Source organism: Podarcis bocagei, assembly GCF_964188305.1.
Source record: "Podarcis bocagei genome assembly, chromosome: 4".
Classification (NCBI taxonomy): Eukaryota; Metazoa; Chordata; class Lepidosauria; order Squamata; family Lacertidae; genus Podarcis; species Podarcis bocagei.
In genome coordinates, this window is record NC_138128.1 from 99,930,851 (window position 1) to 99,951,032 (window position 20,182).

Sequence of the window (20,182 nt, forward strand, 5' to 3'; positions counted from 1 at the left end):
GGGAATCAGCGTGTTTTTACAGGAGTAGAATGTGTCCTTTTATTGAAAATGCATCTCTGGGTTATTTGTGGGGCATAGGAATTCGTTCATCCCCCCCAAAAAAAATAGTCTGGCCCCCCACATGGTCTGAGGGACAGTGGACCGGCCCACGACTGCAAAAGGTTGCTGACCCCTGTCTTAGAAAAAGAGCAGAAGCTCTTGTTAGGCTATTTCAACTGCAAACGGCTTTGCTCTGTCATATATGCTGCTGAGCTCCTCCCACTTTTTAAAATTTCAAGCTGAGTCATCTCTGTCTGTTTCTCCAGGTTGTGGTGTTTTAGAGACCAAATATGCCCCCCGCCCCGTTGTAAAACTTCGCCTTTGAAGCTGTTATGTAGTGGAAGCGCCCCCAGCAACCAGCGCTGCAGGACATCTTTGAAATGCTTTTCCAAAAGCACCCACATCTCCTTAAACAGACCTCCTGTTTTGCCCACGAGGCTTATCTTGTGCTTTCAGCTTAAGCAACCTCTTAGACAAGCAGATTTGTTATTTGCCCTGGTGAAAGACACACACACACACAGAGAGAGAGAGTTTGTGTGTTGTAATGTGGCAAAGAATCGGTGGTTACGAAACTTCCCTATGCAACCCCCTCCATACGTCACCCTTAGTGGGTTGATTCCCCCTCCCTTATTGGCTCCGGTTACAAGAGAGGGGGGGGGACTCTTGAGAATTCAGTGAAGCTTCTACTATGGCAGGTGGAACATGCATGCGGAATGAGATTCTCAGGGTTTTTTTTACAATGGGGATGAGAAAAAGTTTTGCACAACCTTCCGGTTTAAAGGGCCCCTTAATATGTGAAGGACAGCAATGAGGAGTTCAGCTTTAAAAAAAAAAAAAAAAAGGCTGGAGAAATTATTAACCACAATTTATGACGTCAGAGTTGATCTGATTAAAGGTTTGTTTTCTTGCTGGCCGAGGTGTGTTTTGTAGAGACTGGTTCTCTCTTCTTTGTTTTTTGTTTTGTTTTTTTAAGTTTCATTTTTGAACAGCAAACGGAGAAGCTGCTGCTCCAGCTGCGTGTGTGTGTGTTGTAAAAAGGATGGTCTTTCTCTAGCTGCCACGCACAAAACAAGACATTTGACCATGAGGACTCTTCGCAGGTTGAAGTTCATGAGTTCGCCCAGCCTCAGTGACCTGGGCAAGAGAGAGCCGGCATCCTTGGATGAGCGGGGGACCCAGCAGCGACGGGCCTGCTCCAACGCCACCTGGAACAGGTACGGGCTTGCACATCCCCCCCACGCACACAGGCAGGCAGGCACCAGGAATTTCTTCCACAACAGCCAACGCAGCTAACACTGCAAAGAATCACTTCTGGCTCAGATTTTACAAGGCACAACACAGTTTGAAGTCTGATTTTCATATGAGAGGAAACTTCCAGGTTTTTCATGCTTCTAGCCCTTCTGTTAGTGCTGACATACACAGTTTTCTCTCATACTCATTTCATTCTCACTGGCAATGACTGTTAAGATCTAGGGAACCCTAGATCTTCTTCTTCTGCTGGCTTATTATGTCTCCTGGTTGCTTTGCTTGTTGAGAAAGTGGGTGTAGTTTCTCCTTTCCCAGGGGAGGGTGGTTTGTTTATGGAACAGGAAAAACTGCATGTGTCTTGATGATTTGGGGGGCGGGGGAGAGAAACACTTGAAGTGGGTTGTTAAGTATATTTGTAGCTAGAAATAAATCACGGGGAGAGAGATTTACTGAAGGAATCTCTGCCATTTTTTAAAAAAATACAAATAAAAAATGCCAGAGTTCCCTATGTTATCACTAAGGTTTAACCATTATTGATGTTGGCATTTGAAGAAGAAATAAGAGAGAAGCAGACCAATTTACGACTATAATCTCAATCCGGGCCTTACTAAATGTTATATGCACGTGTGTGAAATGAAACCTCAAAAGACTTTTAAAAATATTTTTGGCTAGAAACACTGTGGTGGGGGTGGCATTCAGTTGAAAGCAGAGGAGTGGTGGTCTGGGAAAGGAAGAGGGAACTCTAAATTGTCACCCCCCTCGAAAAGGCCTTCTCATTTTTAGCCACTCTCCTGGGCGCTGAATGCAGGGGCGAAGGGCCTCCAATGGTTGGTTGGTTGGGCAGGCTTGTGTGGAATAATGCAGTCCCTTGGGAACCCAAACCCCAGGATGTTTAGGATTTTGAAAGCCAAAAACAGCACCTTTAATTGAGCCTGGAAGAGGAGGAGGAGGAGCATGAATTTACTCATCCTCTTTACACAAGTCTCTCAAGGCCATGTGCGATAGAAATCAGCAGATTTTTTTTTTGAAAAAAATAGACAGCGATGGCAGAGACCCATTCATCCAGGTGGCAAACCACACCATGAAAAAAAATGTATTAAACCGTTTCTAGAAAGTGCAAGTAGTGGTCCCTTGTGAAATCTCGACAGGAATGCTGTTCCACAGAACAGGTAGCCATGCCGAAAGCCCTGCTTTGAGTTGCCAGGGAGTGGGCTTCTGATCTTATGGAACTTGCAGGAGCAGCTCTTCTGCAGACCGCAGTGACCTGCTGGATAACACAGTCTCTAAATTAGCCTGATCCTGAGCTGTATTGGGCCTTATATGTTAGTACCAGCACCTTTATCTTAGTCTGTAGCAGAGAAGACAGTTAGTGGCTGCTCACTCCGATGGCTCTACTCGGCTTCCATGGTCAGAAACTATACAGTGGTGCCTCGCAAGACGAAAAGAATCCGTTCTGTGATTCTCTTCGTCTAGCGGTTTTTTCGTCTTGCGAAGCAAGCCCATTAGTGGATTAGCGCTATTAGCGGCTTTTAGCAGCTTATCTGCTGATCGGATCAGCTGATTAGCGGCTTAGCGGCTTAGAAAAGGGGGGGGAGGAAAAAACCCCCACAGGAACTCACAAGACATTGTCGTCTTGCGAAGCAAGCCCATAGGAGATTCGTTTTGCGAAGCACCTCCAAAACGGAAAACTCTTTCGTCTAGCAAGTTTTCCGTCTTGCGAGGCATTCGTCTTGCGGGGCACCACTGTACGCTTCTGAATACCAGCAGCTGGAAACCTTAGGCGGGGAGAGGGCTGTTGCGCGCAGGTCCTGCTTGGCTAGACAGGCCACATGCTCTTATTCTTAAATTGCCAACCAGTGGAACTCCCAGAAGCAAGATGTTACATGCAGGTTCCCACAAGCAACCTGGCCACCGCATTCTGCACCAGCTACAGCCTCTTCACCAACCTGAAGGGCAGCCCCACATAGAGCACATGGCAGTGGTCCAACTTGGCACTACCAGTGCATGGACAACGGTGGCCAAGCTGTCCCAATCCAGGAACAGTTGGTAAAAGGCACTCCTATCCATCACAGACACCTGTGCATCCAGGGATGGGTGGATCCAGGAGTGCCCTCAGATTACACACCTGCTCCTTCAGGGAGAGTGTGACCCCATCCAAGGCAAGCAATTTACCAAATTTTCAGAGCCAGGAAACATGCGCAAAGCCTCCATCTTGCCAGGATTCACACTCGTGTTGTTTTTTTTTCATGCCCACTGCGGCATCCAGTCATCTCAGCTATCCCCAATTCAGATGTTACAGAGAAACAGTGTTGGATATCATTGGTGTACTGATGCCACCTTGTGCCAGATCTCTTAGTGACCACTCCTAGCAGCTTCATGTAGTGTTCAGTAGCACTGGAGACGGCATAGCACCTTGTAGTATCCCATAGCTCAAGACCCAGGGGACTGAGAAGCACTCAGCCAGTGCTGTAACCATCCCTGGAGATAAGACAGGAAGCTCTGTATAACAGTGCCACCCAAATCCCATCTTCCATAGACAACCTAGAAGGATATCATAATCGATTGTATCAAAAGCCAATGACAGATTTATTAAGAGTCACAGGGTCACATCTACACTATCCCTTCACTCCCCTTTAAGCCTGCAGCTGTGTCACCACGACCTTTTCAAGTACCTTGCCCAAAAGGGGGGGGGGGATTTGTGACAGGGCAGAGGTTGTTAATACGCCTAGTCTTTAAGAGGGGGTGGTCCCCATAAGGAATAGGCTGAATACTACTTTCCTAGATTGATAATATTAGCAGCAAATCTGTTTTGGGATTGAACTTCAGTTTCTTAGCTCTCATCTAGCCTGTTACTAACTGTAGGCATCTGCACAGAGTATCCATGATTACATCTGGACCACATGTAAGAGAGAGAGAGAGGGGGGGGGTGTTATCTCCATAATGAAATCTACCTCCAGCTCCTCTGATTACTTCTTTCAGTGGTTTCATATAATTGATAGGTAGCCTGGGGGGCAGTGCAGAAGTCTGTGGAGCACTGTAGCATAGCTGCCCCGGTGCCACCCAGCCCAACATTCTGCAAATGATCATCAGGTAGGAATAAGTGTAAAGCAGTGTACCCAAACCAGACAGGCATTTCTGAAAAATATTGTGGCTGATTGTATGCTGATGTGAGGTGTCAGGGAATGGACACATGCCTTCTGTCACTCTCCTATTACAGTTTGACCAGTGGCTGACCAAAGCCACTTCAGTTCCCAATCTGCCTAGAAGAAGGCAGATAAAAATGGCTCCAGAAAATGAGTGTCATTCAGGATACCTGGAGCCTCACATCTACACACTTTGAACCAAGAAAAGGAGATTTGCAACTCAGTGATAGCTGGTGAAATCACCAGGGTGCAGGAAGGTCTTCTTTAGAAGAATCTGCCCACCTGTTTCTAGCCACTGTTAATACTTTTGTAAGAGTTTGCCACCACCTAAGTCCTACTCAACCCAACCATTTCATTGTCTTAGCAGATCTGAGAATAAGAAGTGATTGTGTTGGTTGTCTGGGTCATCTCTGGTTTCTGGAGGTCAACCAGGGCATTGGTTTGTGCACCAACCAAATCAACTAGACACCCTTGCAGAGCTGTCTGGTCCTTCAGCCCTGCAGAGCTTAGCAAGAACCACTGGCTCAAATCAATATACTCGCTCTGCTTTCCTTTACTCTGAGCCTCTCATTGGAGGGCCACTTTAAGGATGAGATGGAGCATAACAGGTCAGGGGTAGGCATAGGCAACTAAAGGGGGCAAGAAAATAGCATTACTGATAGCGGACTTGATTTGGCCCTGGAGCTACTGCTTGCTGTTCCCTAGTCTGTGAATCCACCTTGACAAACTCCTTAATCACACACAAACACCACGGTAAAGCCTTGTGACCTCAGCGGCCAGCCTTTCCTTACTTGGACTTGGGGTCTATTTTTTCTCTTGCCTTGTAGGTAAGCTGCTCTAATGCCCCCTGGCATATGGCACTACTTAGCTGTTTCGATTAGCCACCTGAAGTGACACTGACCTGTGAGATGCAAGACCTTTGCTCACTTAATTTGCATCCAGGCGAATATTGGGCATATATGATAGCCTGTTGTTGCAGCAAAAAATAGCATGCTGTTTGTTACAGAAAAAATGGCTTAAATTAAGTAAATGTGTGTGCATACAAGTTTTGAGGAAGGGGAGAAACATACTTTGTTTTTACCCAATTCACACCCAGGCCACAGCAAGCACCGTCTTAGAAGAGACATTCTGTCTTGTACAGCAGAGAAGAGGCAATGCCACTCCTTAAAGTGCCTCTCAAAATTTGTGTACATCTGCTATAAAAAGTCATTTTGTAAAAACAAAAAAACAACAACAAAAAACCAGATTGTCGCCTGATTAATCCAGGGGACTTTTTAAAATGTTTAACTCAATATTGCAGACCTAATAAATATATTTATTATACTGACTAGATTATCTGTACATAAAATCCAGTTCAAAACTTGAGAGAGATACCTTTCCTAACAAGCAGTAGAGTGGTTTCCTAGGAAATGTCCCAGTTTGTCAACTATTCATTTTACCATCTCTATTCGGTAGTATTCCTAGAAGCCATAAGATAGTCTCTCTGGACAAACCGAGTTTCCAATTGAAAGCAAACTTTGATTTTAAAATAAATTAAACAATTGTCCAGTAGCACCTTAGAGACCAAGTACATTTGTTCTGGGTATAAGCTTTTGTGTACATGCATACTTCTTCAGATACCAACTTCAGATACTAACTTTTGATTTTAAAAGTTACTTGACAGAAAATACAAGCACACTAAAAGCTTTTCAGCAAGAAGACATCAATATGTCTGTCTTTCGGGCAGTCTTCTCAGAAAGTTACAGTGCATTATAGTCTATGGAATCTACTTTTTTCTTTTACTTGTCCTATCACCCTGTAGCCATTGGGTGGTCAGTTGTAAAATCACACAGGGCTCCTGCACCTGTATTGTTAAATGGAAGAGCAAATTTCAACGGCTTTTGGTGTCTTTTGATCAACTTCCGTCTTCTTTTGAATCCAGCCACCCTATGGGGAGAAAAGAACATAAGGATAAAATAGAGAGGAGCTGCAACTGCTTCAGTCAGTCAGACTTTTATCATTTGTGGCCAATGGCTATTTCATTATAAATTGCTATACATCAACAAGACGATCCACTTAAAATATATCGATTTTCAGAACTGCAAATGACCCAAAATTGAAAAGTTCCCCAAATCATTTAGAATTTTTAAAAAATCCTGTTGACCGTCAATGGTGTTCTGCAAGTGCTTCATCTCTCCACTTCTTTTCAGTAATCTTAAAAAAAAGTTGCACTCTTGGCTGCAATTAAGGATGTGAGCTTGTGACTGAAAATTCCTGGTCCGTATGCAGAGCCAAGGACAAGCTTTGGCAGATCAAGGACCAGAATGAGAATTTTTGGCAGACCTGGTTCAGAAATTGGGGGATTTTGATGCAAAGACCACTTGGAGGTTTGTTTGGTTTTTTACAGTGAAGTGGCATATAAATTTGATAAAATAAATGCATTAAATGCAGTGATGAAGAGCCTTCCACCCAGGCACTGATCAGGCTCACCAGGCAGTTTCCAACTCAGAGCCTCACCTGACATCTTCCTTCACACTCTTGAGTTCTCCGAAGCTGTGGCTTGACTTCACACCACTTCTAGTTGTGACAAGATTGACATCAGGTGATTGGCAGCTGCTTTGGCACCTGTCCCTTCCCCAGGCCTGCCTAAGATTCACAATTGGGCTCAGCTTTTGGAATTCCTAGCATGCTTTCATTCTCTGCAGGGATTTCCCTTTGATTCCAAAGCTAATGTGAAACTGTCAGATCAAAGCAAGCCTTCTGTCTAGTTTCTGCTGTGCAAATTTATACCTTATAATTTCATGGCCTCTTCAGCTTTCCCATGAATCCTCAAAACAGCTTACATTGCCTGCTTCACAGCCTACACAAGCAAACCAACCTAACAGCAAACATAAGCATAAATTACATTACCTACCAGTTTCATTTAATCACTCAAAATTTGCATAGGATTAAAATAACTTCGATTCTTTACTTTCTTTGTGAAGTCTTTAGCTGCTCGTTGAAGTGGGGCAGGAATGGAATAAGCTCTAGAGTGCTGAAAACAGAACAGATAATAATAGCAAAAATGAATTCCAGGCTTTCTGATCGTTGGCCTAATTTCTAAGACCAAAAGGATAGGATATTTGTTTGTTTTCCTTTTTTGTGCCCCTTGAAAACAGTGGCTGCTTGTAGGATTAACTGGTAGTGTTGGAGGTTGGGTGGAAGGAAGAGACAATGATGTAGAAAGAAGGAGAATATAAACCTGAATAAAGACAAGTGTCTTAAAATGGTGAAATTGATCAGCAGTGCAAGTAAGTAGACATTTTACACATCATGTAGGCCAAAATCCGCCCTCGCTGCTGAACTGCATGTGAAGAACAGGATCTGAGGGAAGGAGCTGCCACAGGTACCTGGTCTAACCACTTAGCCTCCTTGCCACTGAGACTCTTCAGTGATGCCTCAAACCTTCACCCACTTCCCCAAGTTCTCTATGACAGAGTCCTGGATTTCCCTGTCACAAACAACACATTGCTCTTTCCCTGCTTCTGTTGTGAGTTGACTGGGACAAGGGCTTGTTGTTGGACGTTAGGAGAGCAGGATTATGGCTGGAACCTCTAACCTCTTCCCCCAGTCACAGAATCATAGAATCGTAGAGTTGGAAGAGACCACAAGGGCCATCGAGTCCAACCCCCTGCCAAGCAGGAAACACCATCAGAGCACTCCTGACATATGGTTGTCAAGCCTCTGCTTAAAGACCTCCAAAGAAGTCCCGGAAAACCAGTTTCCTCCCTTTCCGCAAAACAATAGACAGCAACGTACCAAGTACGGCCATGTTACTTAGAGCATTTGTTTATGTATGATATCCTGCATTTCATGGATTCTAAAGAAGTATATGAAATAATCTTGTAAAATCAGACCTTTGCTTAAAAGGTCTGCAAAGCCAGTTTTAAATGGATATTCCTTAACTGGGTACCTCGGTTTAAAAAGCTCCGCTATCTTATGTATTCATGGGATCCAAACTCCAGGTCCTTATAGAGAAAGACATCCTTAGTTTGGTTATTTCTTTACAGTTCAGGGAAACAGAATAATCCACTGTACAAGGTTAAAACAAATGAGAATAATAATAATAATAATAATAATAATAATAATAATAATAATAATAATAATAATAATTTATTATTTATTATTTATACCCCAGCCACTCTGGGTGGCTTCCAACAAAGTACAGTGGTACCTCGGGTAAAGAACTTAATTAGTTCTGGAGGTCCATTCTTAACCTGAAACTGTTCTTAACATGAAGACCACTAATGGGGCCTCCTGCACTGCCGCTGCACAATTTCTGTTCTCTTTTTTTATATAAATTTTTTATTAGAGTTTCCATAATTTTTATAACAACCAAAACAATACAATACAATAAACACAACGAACAAAAAACAAGTACAATTTCAAAATCTTATTTTCTTATAATTTACTTCCCCGACTTCCTCATACTTCCCCTTTCTGTATTCCAATTTCTAATCAATTATTCAGCAAATCCTTCCCTTATTTTAACTTGGATTTAATCTTACTTATTCTCCTTAGCTTATCCATTACCGCTAGTAACTGCTTATTTTCTAATCCAACATCATTTTAACACTCATTAATTTTGCAATACTTCTTTAAATAGTCCTTAAATTTTTTCCAATCTTCTTCCGCTGTTTCTCTTCCCTGGTTTCGGATTCTGCTTGTCATTTCTGCCAAACCCATGTAGTCAATCACCTTCATCTGCCATTCTTCCAAGGTGGGTAGATCTTGGTCTTCCAGTACTTTGCGATGAGTATTCTTGCTGCTGTTGTAGCATACATAAAAAAAGTTTTATCCTTATTTAACACCCCCTGGTCGACAATACCCAAGAGAAAGGCCTCTGGTTTCTTCGGGAAGGTATATTTAAATACCTTTTTCAGTTCATTATATATCATTTCCCAGAAAGCCTTAATCTTTGGGCATGTCCACCAAAGGTGAAAGAAAGTGCCTTCATTTTCTTTACATTTCCAACACTTATTGTCCGGCAAATGATAGATTTTTGCAAGCTTGACTGGGTTCATGTACCACCTGTAAATCATTTTCATAACATTTTCTCTTAAGGCATTACATGCCGTAAATTTCATCCCGGAATTCACAATTTCTGTTCTCATCCAGAAGCAAAGTTCTTAATCCGAGGTACTATTTCTGGGTTAGCGGAGTCTGTAACCTGAAGCGTATGTAACCTGAGGTACCACTGTATTAAAATGCAGTGGTCTGTTAAACATTAAAAGCTTCCCTAAACAAAGAAACAAACCATAGCAGCAAAGGACACGACCCATTCAAAAGAAACCAGGCCTGGATCAGCAGAAGTGAAATCAAAATAGTTTTTCTGTCAGTTCTTTCCCTCAAAGCACAAGAAATCTATGCAACATTACTTTTATGTGAGATGTTCATCTTTTGTGTGTGCATATATTGCATAGAAAGGCAGTTCCCTCCATTCCTTCATACTTTAGTGTCCGTAAGAATGGGGACTATGCAGATAGTAGCAGACTGAGTCCTACTTGATGAAAAACCGTAAGCAGAGACTGCAAGGAATCCTTGTCAACACCTCATGTCGTAGCTGCAGCCATTTTAAGTTTGTGCGGGCGTCAGAGCACCCCTAGCTTAGATCTTGGGTTGCAAGTCATTTACTGGGGCCCACGGCAGGAAAGATTTGCAAAGTATGTTAATCACAAGTCTTGTGCATATAAATGAGCTGGGGGGCTAATTTGCTGACTTCAGCATCTTCACATTACCATAATTAGTGTATAGTTTCTTGAGAAGATGTCAAGTGTTGCGCAGTATCTTACTCTTACGCAGTTCTGATCAATTATGAATAAGTGGCAGTTATTAAAGCTGAAGAATGCTATTACTTTTGGGAGTTCTTGTTCCCTTACTCTTTTTGCAAATTTGTCACCCTCACTTTTTGATAGCTCTGTGTGGCTAATGAGAGTTTCCACAGTCAGCTGGTTCCACTTGCCCAACATTGTCTGCAGGGAGGGAAGGGGGGAGCCAGCGCATGCGGGGAGAGTGGTCTCCCTGGGAGCAGAAATAAGGGTGGGGACAAAGCAGTTGAAACTGGGAGCCAGCAGCAACAGGGCTTCAGCATCAGCATCATCCTCATTATATTAACTGCCTCACTCTGCCTCATCACAGAGCCGGCCCTGCCTCTGAGGGTTGTGGGACTGAGAGAAGGGTCTCTCCCAAAGATCCCAGAACTCAGATAGGTTTGTATGAGGAAATGCCGTCTTTCAAAGACCCTGAACCCTGCTTGAGAGGGCAGGGAATGCTGATTTGCTACACCAGCTCACAAGCTTGCACAGTGGACATGCTTGGATTTGGACTGTTTCCATCACACAATGGTAGCAGGACTAGCTCAGGATCCAGCCAGGGCCGTAGCTAGGGGGTGGTGCGGTGGGCCCCCACCAGGGGCGCAGGCGAGGGGGTGGGCACAAAATCAGCTTAAAAATATGTCCAGCAGTTTGAGGCAGAGTTGTATAATCCCCATTTGGCAGAAAAACCTGTAGGTTCTGTAGATAGACGCAGACCTGCTTTAGGAGGAGTGGGGCAGGGATTTTCCATTCCCTTCTGCTCTGAAAACTAAAGCCAAGCTGGTAATTCAAGAAGGAAAGTTTACTTAAGTGACACACATTGCTCACCATGCTGCCTTGGGATGGTACCCCAGCTCAGGTACTGCTCACAAACAAACCACACCTGTACTGTATGGTAGATGGCTGGGTTTTCATGAAGTGTGGTGGTAGGACAGGGATTTTGGTGTCTGGGCCAGTTTGAGAAGAGTCTGCCTGCATGGCCCATGGTTCCTTGAAATGTGTTCCTTGAAATCAGAGTTTTCATTAGAGAGAGAGAGAGAACGAACTTCTGCCTTGAAGCATCTCACTACTTCCCCAGATCTGTGAGCCATTTAAGGTCCCGATTAATTTAGAACAAGTGAGGGACAAATGACACCCCTCCCATTAATTTATTAAGTCATAATAGTTAGGAGGGCCTGAGTAGTGTTTCATCTGATGCTTTACAGTAATTATACCATCTTTGTAATGGATAAAGATGTATTATATGCACATAATAATATAATACATAACCCACACATTATGATGAGGAACATTTTGCTGGTGGAAGAAATAAGAAAAGGATATTGAAATTGTTCAATGGTGACAGAGATCCTAATCCCATGTCCTTGGTCCAAAGAATTCGTGCCTGAGTAGTGGGGCTGTCTCGATCTTTTCTCTTCCAGAAGAGCTTTTCAGACTGCATGGGGATCACTTCTGAAGATCCCTGAATTTTAGGGGCTGCTTCTTGAACGGGGACTTCAAAGCTGCACTCCTCTCGTGGAATTGGCTGTGAAGACCTTTGGATTGTGACCTGACCTGGCATTTAAGCAACACAACCTCCCAGCATTGTTATTTTGAGCTGGGTTATGTTCAGCAAGAAACACACAGAAGAGTTCCTTTTAAGTTGGAGAAGAAAGTCGATTTTACTTTAATGTTCTCCCACATTTTGTACTAGTTTTATGTGTGCAACAAATTTTTCGCTTGGGATGTGAAGGACTTTAAAAAATGCTAACCTCTACGCACAGTCTAACGTTACCTGCTAAATAGTTAGATCAGCTTTTGACTGGACTATGATTTAAACGAGATTTCTGCATTGCAGGGGGTTGGACTAGATGACCCTCAGGGGTCCCCTCCAACTTCACAATTCTAGGATGCTGTGACTATTACATATCCAGAGCAGATTATATCCCTCCTTGGAAGGAGAACTTTGTTCTCCCAAAGCCAGTGAATCGAAAGTGTTTCACAGAGCAGGAATATGCAATGCAAAGCATCACAGATCAGAAAATTATAATCCTATAAGCTTCAGAAGCAGAATTCTGTTACCTAGGTTGTTATTTAAATCTGACAGACAGGATGAGCAACAACAACAAAGAGAACTGTAGTCCTGTTGATTCATCCAAAGCAAAAGAATTGAGCGAGTGCTTTGGACTTGAAGACCCAGTTTCAGATCCTGTCTTACTCATGAAGCTGATGAACTCTCTCAACCTAGACTAAAATGGCTTCTTTGCACAAAGGATGGAATGCAGTGGAGTAACTTATAATTAGTTGGCCTAATTGCGTACCCCAGATGTCCTACTAGAATTTGTTGGTGGAAACAAACCCTTTTGTCTTCAAACAAATCTGAGCACCTCCATTAAAATTAACAAATGCTTGCAAGATGGTGGCAGAAAGTATATTTCATATTCTGAATGTATTTCATTTTCTCTCTGAACTGAATTGCGCCTGAGTTGTACTGCTGTCTGCAGAGACATCTAGCCTCAAATCTTTCAAATTGTCCATTGAGTGTATCTACATGCTGTCCCAAACCTGCTGACCAGTGTTTCCATTCTGTGTGTCTCTGAGAGAGGAGTTCAGACAAAGAGCTACTGAACCAGCTTTGAAACGCTTATCAGCTGAAAGAAGAATGGGGAGAGAAGAGAAAAACCAAGCAATAGCTTCTATTTTTATCTGTTCATGCATTTCTGCATGGTTAGGTAGTGGCCTCATTGCCCTGGCCTGCCAGCTACGGTTTCCTGTAAATGGGATGATGAGGCCGGACTTGCTGCTCAACAATGAGGCTCAACATGAAACTGGAAGCATGTTTTGGTGATGAGCTGCTGCGACCGCGGCAAAAGGTCATGCAAACACAGCAATTATTGAAGCAAAGAATCCCACCACTTTCCTCTACACACAGGAACTCTTTTTTGTCCTTTAAGGTGTGCGGCATGATTGAAGTGCTGACTTTCTCTACTGTGCAAAATACGAATGGCAATACAGTAGCATAACAGACTAAACGCTCTGCAGTCTCTTTCCCCTTAAAGCATAGAATAGGAGAGGTGGTTGGCAATCCATCCAGGGGTTCAGCCCAGCTTCCTGTCTTGCCCTTGATCCCGTATTCCCTCCAGTGAATCTCAGATCCTTTCTCCTGTGCCAGGGAAAGACTTCTTTGGCACCTCTGCCAAAGAGGCTTGAATAGGGCCCTCACATTATCATCATCTCACCTGCTGTCTCCCTGGGTCTGTCTGAGGCAAACAAGGGGAAAGCTCTGCCAAAGACTGCTTTCTGCTCATGACTGCATCTTTTATATATTTCATCAAATATTGCAGTATTACCATTAATAAAATATCACGTGTATCCTGCCCTTCTTCAAGCAACCTCAATCTATATCTATCCTGTATTATGAATTGCAGCATTTTTTCCTTAAAGCAGCTTCAGTCTGAATGGAGAAGAAGAACAATAGCTCAACTGGTTAGAACGTGGTGCTGATAACGCCCAAGGTTGCAGGTTTGATCCAAGGTGGGTTGGACTAGAACAGGCACAGGCAAACTCAGCACTGAGATGTTTTGGGACTACAACTCCCACCATCCCTAACTAACAGGACCAGTGGTCGGGGATGATGGGAATTATAGCCTCAAAACATCTGGAGGGCTGAGTTTGCCTATGCCTAGACTAGAAGTTCCTCAGGGTCCCTTCCAACTCTACAGTTATTCTATAATCTAGCAGAGCTTTAAGCTCGTAATGTGTACCCAGCCATAGTTGATGGTTATGTCTGTACAGAGGGATTTTCAAATCGTCACTCAGTTTTGTCATTGTTGGGCAGGGATTTGAACCCAAGTTTTCCCTGATCTAGTCCAGTATTCCATCCATTACATGCTTTATGAAAAAGAACTAGAAGTTAGAACTTCTCCATCTTTTCCTCCAGCCTGATTTCCATCTGTTCTGTCTTCTTCACCATGCTACTTGCAGCAGGTTTGTGGGTTACCCCACACTTTCTGTGCTTTGGAAGTAATTGTTAGGAATGCCTAAAAACTAAAGGCTGTGAAATCTTAAGTTAAATGCTGTGCAGCTTGTCACAAATGTGCCCTTTTCTTGCAGTATCCATAATGGAGTCATAGCTGTGTTCCAGCGAAAAGGTCTTGCAGAACACGAGCTCTACAATCTGAATGAAGGAGTCAGGTGAGTCAGATCATCAAATTATACACCTGTCCCAAGACACAGTCATCACCACGGAGGGTCATTGTTTCATAAGTGATCTGTACCATTTTACTTTATTCCAACTATTGAGATAGTGGCACTGGTGTTAATGACAGTGTGCAGAGATGTGCACAAAGGCAAGCCATCCTCAAGGAATTAACGTAGGTTCTGCAGTTGTTGTTGGCTTCCATCTTTCTTGAGAGACAATGGAGTGTGCCTCCAGGGGTGAAGCCAAACGGCTGTTTTAGCAGCACCAAAGTGACCTCCCTGGGGTGCAAGAGGGTAGTTACCATATTTTTGCCCCTGAAAAGTTCATACAGTTGAAGAGAGGATGATGCAGTGCTCTTTTTAGCTTCCTCCTTCACCTCACTGTGCTTCTCCCTTTTCATACTAGCCCTGCAACTTTTCAGAGGTGCCAGAAAACAGCAGGGCTAATCATCAACCCTCCTTTAGACAGCAGCAGCCAGTCCTGTTTCGCTGCCTGAGGCGAAATGACAAGGAGCTGGTGCCCCTTGGCTGAAGCCTCACTTACTGGGGTTGCAAGATCTCGCTCTTTCTCCTGTCTGGGGCAGCAGGGGCAGGCAGGGCAAGGGTGCTGCCCCAAGGTATTCACCACCCAAAGCAGCTGCCTCAGGCTGCCTCATGGGTGGGCTGGCCGGCCCTAGCTGTAGGTAAAGGAGACATATTTACAGTAAAATCCATTATGTGGTTGCTATAAGCGATAATGCCTTTTATCCTTTTCTTGATGCCCACTGAGGCTAGAATTCTCTGCCCCTCCTCCAGCAGCCTTCTTTGTTTATCTGCTGGCTGTGGACAAAGATGCTGTGCCTTCGCCCTGCCCAGCATCAAATCAAGCAGGCTTGCAGCAAACGCCTGGAGCGCCGCATGCCCCTGCCCTTCCCCTGCCAGCCCGCTGCATTTCTACACTGGCAGCATAAAAGCCAAGAGCTGGCAGGAAAGGTGTCTGTCGCTCCATGTCTCCTTCACCAGGTTTCTATATTTGCTCTATATTTTTCCTACTCTGTTTTCTACTTATAAGCGAGGCTGGCAAAGAACTGAAGAACACTCTATTCATCCTCTACTGGGCCACTTTTAGGAGTTAAACAAATCTGGTATATTTTATTTTTTATTTTTTGTAGTCTAGGGTTGACTTTGTATGGGTGGGGTAAAAGGATAGGAAGATAAGACCATGAAAAGCTTTCCATGGCTGGTAAAGCTGAAACAAGCCTGTCCTTTGAAGGTCTTTGCTGCATTTCCTAAGGGCTAGTTGGAATTGTTGTTCTTTCCTGTGCTATATTTTTTGGAGCAGACATATCTTCCCCCCTGCACTGATTACGTTGGTAAGAATTTCAGATATTTACTGTATAAGAAGAACAGAATTTGATAACAAATACGCTTTTAACATTGTTGAATGAATGAGCTGATGCATAGGGAAAAGAGCTGTCAGAGTGGTGGAAGTCTAAGGCATAGAGGGTCACACTTGAGAGAGGGATCAGTTGTGTCAAAGGCAACAAAGGAAGCAGAGCAAGAGAGAGAAGAGACCTTTGGGCTTGCCAACAAGAAGATTGTCCGTGAACTTAGCAAGGACATTTTGGTGGAGTGCAAAGGGTGGAAGCTAGACTGTAGGGGGTGAGGAATGGAGCTGGAAGAGTAAGTCAAGTGGGAGTGAGCAGCCTGCTGAAAAATTGAGGAAGACAAGAAGAGAGAGGAAATTGTGATAAAGCAGGATATCAGTGACTCAAGCTTTGAGGTATTTTTAGCTGCTTCCAGATGCTGGTAACAGACAAAGCACATTGCAGAATTGCTTTGCTAACCTCTGCTGTGGCTGTTGCCCAATACAAAGGCAGCTCCTGCCTCTTTCATCAGGGTTTTTGTATATGGCAGTTTTGAATACCTAAGCTACTTTTGTTTTTCTGAATTAAAATTGAAGGCACCAGGAAAGTTAGGCTCGGCTTACTTTTAATGCCTCACATCACCTTGCCAACAAAGGTCCGTATAGTTAAAGCTATGGTTTTCCCAGTAGTGATGTATGGAAGTGAGAGCTGGACCATAGAGAAGGCTGATTGCCGAAGAATTGATGCTTTTGAATTATGGTGCTGGAGGAAACTCTTGAGAGTCCCATGGACTGCAAAAAGATCAAACCTATCCATTCTTAAGGAAATCAGCCCTGAGTGCTCACTGGAAGGACAGATCCTGAAGCTGAGGCTCCAATACTTTGGCCACCTCATGAGAAGAGAAGGCTCCCTGGAAAAGACCCTGATGTTGGGAAAGATGGAGGGCACAAGGAGAAGGGGACGATAGAGGGCGAGATGGTTGGATAGTATTCTCGAAGCTACCAGCATGAGTTTTACCAAACTGCGGGAGACAGTGGAAGACAGGAGGGCCTGGCGTGCTCTGGTCCAGGGGGTCACGAAGAGTCGGACACGACTAAACGACTAAACAACAACAACAACACTGAGGGGCAAACTAGATGGGATGCAATCTGCAGGTTTTTGTTGTTTGTTTTTACTTCAGAATAAGCATTCCCATGTGGAATTGCTCATTTTGTCCAGTGCCACTATTTCAGTAAGTGTTATGTGGTTCAACTATGATCTAACAAGGTATTGTGTCATTTTTGATAGACGAACACATTTACTCTTGCATGAACATTCACTGGCCATAAAGTACGGTGCATGTACAGCACAATGTGATGGTCACATGATTTTTTAGTATTATTATTATTATTATTATTATTATTATTATTATTATTATTCTCTTTGGAACAGGCAACTACTGAAAACTGAGTTGGGATCATTTTTTACTGAATATTTACAGGTTGGTACAGTTTGCTTTTTAGTCTTTTACTTTTCCCTCACGCTGTTCACTGAAGCAGTCTGCTGAACAAAACTATTGACAGCAGACGCTTCCACCCTAAGAGGTTTCAATATGAAAACTTTGCATGAAAGTTTGTTTGCCTGTTCACACTGGACCTGACCTGAAGACATTTCACTTCTAAAGCAAGTGTTTTCAAAAAGAATACTGAGGGACCTCGGTTTGCTTATATAGACGGTAGGGTCCGAGGCCTAATTCTCACAGGGGTGGTGAACCTGTGTCAACTGAGGCAGCAGCTGGCAGCTTACAAGGCTGAGTGCCCTTTCCATTAAGGGGAAGGAGACCTACACAAAGCACACTAGTGCCAGCCCAGAGTAACTGCAAAAGCAACCAAGGTTGCAATCTCGTATACACTTAGCAGGGAGTCAGTTCCATTGAACTTAATAGGACTTACGGAACAATTCCAATGGAGGTCAGGGAGTAGCAGGGCGGAGCAGAGCAGCAGATCCACCACCATAGCAGAGGTCCTGTTGGTCAGGGCTGAAGGTGCAGGTAGGAGCTTTGTCACTCTGGTGCACCAGCTCCAGTCTGGCACAGCTGAGGGGCCTGAACAGACATGCAGAAGATGCTGCTATAAATTAGTTCCATTTTATTTATTCAAGTCATGTATCTAACATTTAGGGGGGTAATATTTGAAGGACGTTTTCAAAATTATGATATAAAGATGGCCAACATAACATTGAAAGACTAACGGGGGGCACTTTTGTAGTGATCCTGGCTCAGGCCAGAGGAGTTTAACCTCCTCTCCCTACACACTGTGGCTGCAATGAAAACTAGGGGAGCCCCACACCTAAGGTTAAGGAATGTTTTGGACCCTGACATGGCTGCTAGCCATAGGGCTGGGTTCAACTAGCTAATCCCAATAGTAGAAGCTTGTGCAAGGACTTCCACGAGCTCAATAGGGCTTGCACTGATGGAGCAATCTCCTTGGTGCTGTGGTGAATTCCTCCCATAAATTGTGGTTTGATGCTCAAAGAAAACAGGATTTATCCTTGGCTAATTCCTCCTCCTCACTTTCCCTGAGCTCTGTGTGGATTGTAGCTGAGACAGTTGCAGAGGAGTCCTCCCTAGCTTGCTGGCTATTAAATACCTAGCAGCAAGCTTCACGGATCTCATCCCCCTGCAACTTCCTCATAAGACATCCGGAGCTTGCATGCTTGCGAGTTGCCTCCCTTTTGCCTTGGCAACTGTTTCTACAGCTCTGCAACTGCTGGCTTCAGCAGACTCTGCCAAGGGAGCTGCGACAGTGGCTGGTGGCATCTTCTGCTATTGCACCTCAGAACTGCAAGAATATGTGGTTGTTTTTCTGCAAGCTCAAAAATTAGAAAGTGGCAAAAAAAATCATACAAGCGTGTGATTTCTAAGCCAGCCCAGTCATGTGAGTTAGCACAAGGTTTTTAAAACAATCCTACACTAAAGGTTCCCCAGTGAGTAATGTGAGGGGTTGAAAGGAAAGCAGGATATGACCCAGGCTATGCAGTCCAGTAAAATCCACACTATGTAATTCTAGTTTCTTTGCATATTGTCTGTTTCCAGGTTTAATTTTCCTGCTTTCACAGCACCATAAATATTAAGATGGGGCATCCCATACATTGCAATTACTATTCACGTATCCCAGTAGAAGCTGTGAGCAATCCTCTTCTAATGAACTGCCATTTAAAAAAAACCAAAATACCTTGTGGTTAAAATATGGAAGTAATAATCTATCAAAGATTCAAGGGTAGAAGCATAACATAAATGGAAAGTTGTTTTATGTTGTATTTGCAGAACCAGCTGCTTACAAAAGGCATGGTGATCCTGAGGGACAAGATCCGGTTTTATGAAGGTAATTGAGGCATCAGTTGTGCCTGGGGAGCTTGATCCAAAAGCGCATCCAAATCAAACCTCTTTCTTCAACTGGCTTCAGACCAGAACAACAGCCTGCTTCTGCCCCAGCAGTCCTTTAATGTTCCTGCCTGCTGAACAAGGAAATGAAGTTGGTCTGGCACATCAGCTGAGGAAACGGCAGCCTCCCGTGTGGCTGTTTACCTTTTGCCTCAAATTATAAACCTCTTTATGATTAAATAGTCCTGTGAACATCAGTGAAAAACTGCAGAAGCCAATTCACTGAGAATGTTCCTTCCCTTAGACTCCACTCTTCTGTCAAAGAGCTCATAGCCATTTCCATGTGTCTCCCATCCAGGTTTGCTTAGCTTCTGCACTGGAACTCCATTCTGTGACTTAAGGCCATTCTCTGGGACTTTAAAGCGGGGTGGGGGCATGTCTCAGGGGTTGCACATATCTGGGGCTGCACATAAATCTCCCCTCCCCTCACACACCTGCGAAAAAAGTAAGTTTGAATCTTATTAATTTAGGAGAGGATGTTAATCAGCTGCCTTTCAGGGGCTTGGTTTTATTGCTTTTTAAAAAGGAGGGTACACACAAACAGTCGTTAATTCATGCACACTTCGTTGAACTGGTACAAAATTATTCGAGCCTCACCAAATGGAGCTTGAACAAAATCTACCTGACTCAAGAGGCCTGATTCACAGTTTGCACAGCAAATAAATCTCCCGTATCTCTGCATGAACTTTCATGTTTGAAGGAGATTCCCAGTGGTATGAACACAAGACTCTACAGTGAGTATGCCATATCCATCTCGTGCATCCACGGTACCCATGAACTAAATGGTTGTGCCGCACAAAGCTCATCTGTGTGTTTAGCTGTTTGTCTTTCAAATGTATGCAAAGGGAAAATGGAAAAGAGCTCCCTCCTTCGCATGTATTTTAAAGAAACAAGAAGCTCAACGTATGCACAGTTCTGATGTGGCACATAATGCATATATTTGGTAGTTTGCTTTTCCACCTTTGTACAAAATGC

General features: G+C 43.7%; 1 protein-coding gene and 2 long non-coding RNA genes across 5 annotated transcripts in view; 1 reads left to right on the forward strand and 2 right to left on the reverse strand.

Annotated features, from left to right (window-relative positions):
• The window catches only part of PRR5 (proline rich 5), a 68,420-nt gene that overhangs the window by 34,740 nt on the left and 13,498 nt on the right, over window positions 1-20,182 (forward strand). Inside the window, exons 1-5 of one of the 3 annotated variants that reach the window (XM_081191805.1) lie at window positions 705-934; window positions 1,140-1,253; window positions 14,354-14,434; window positions 17,218-17,266; window positions 19,091-19,148. In XM_081191805.1, coding sequence (XP_081047931.1) covers window positions 1,150-1,253; window positions 14,354-14,434; window positions 17,218-17,266; window positions 19,091-19,148 — 292 coding nt within the window. In that variant the 5' untranslated portion in view covers window positions 705-934; window positions 1,140-1,149. Of the gene's footprint in view, window positions 1-704; window positions 935-1,012; window positions 1,254-14,353; window positions 14,435-17,217; window positions 17,267-19,090; window positions 19,149-20,182 lie in introns of those variants that run through there. The other 2 variants (XM_081191803.1, XM_081191804.1) reach the window with 2 other exon arrangements.
• LOC308585865 lies at window positions 5,395-17,869 on the reverse strand. The gene is made up of 3 exons (XR_014007647.1): window positions 17,718-17,869; window positions 7,324-7,443; window positions 5,395-6,356 (listed from the first exon to the last, which is right to left on the reverse strand). It is a non-coding gene; the product is annotated as an uncharacterized lncRNA (long non-coding RNA).
• LOC308585823 overlaps window positions 19,058-20,182 on the reverse strand; it is a 31,342-nt gene continuing 30,217 nt past the window's right edge. Inside the window, exon 5 of the long non-coding RNA XR_014007587.1 lies at window positions 19,058-19,641. This is a non-coding gene — a long non-coding RNA (uncharacterized lncRNA). The remainder of the gene's footprint in view (window positions 19,642-20,182) is intronic.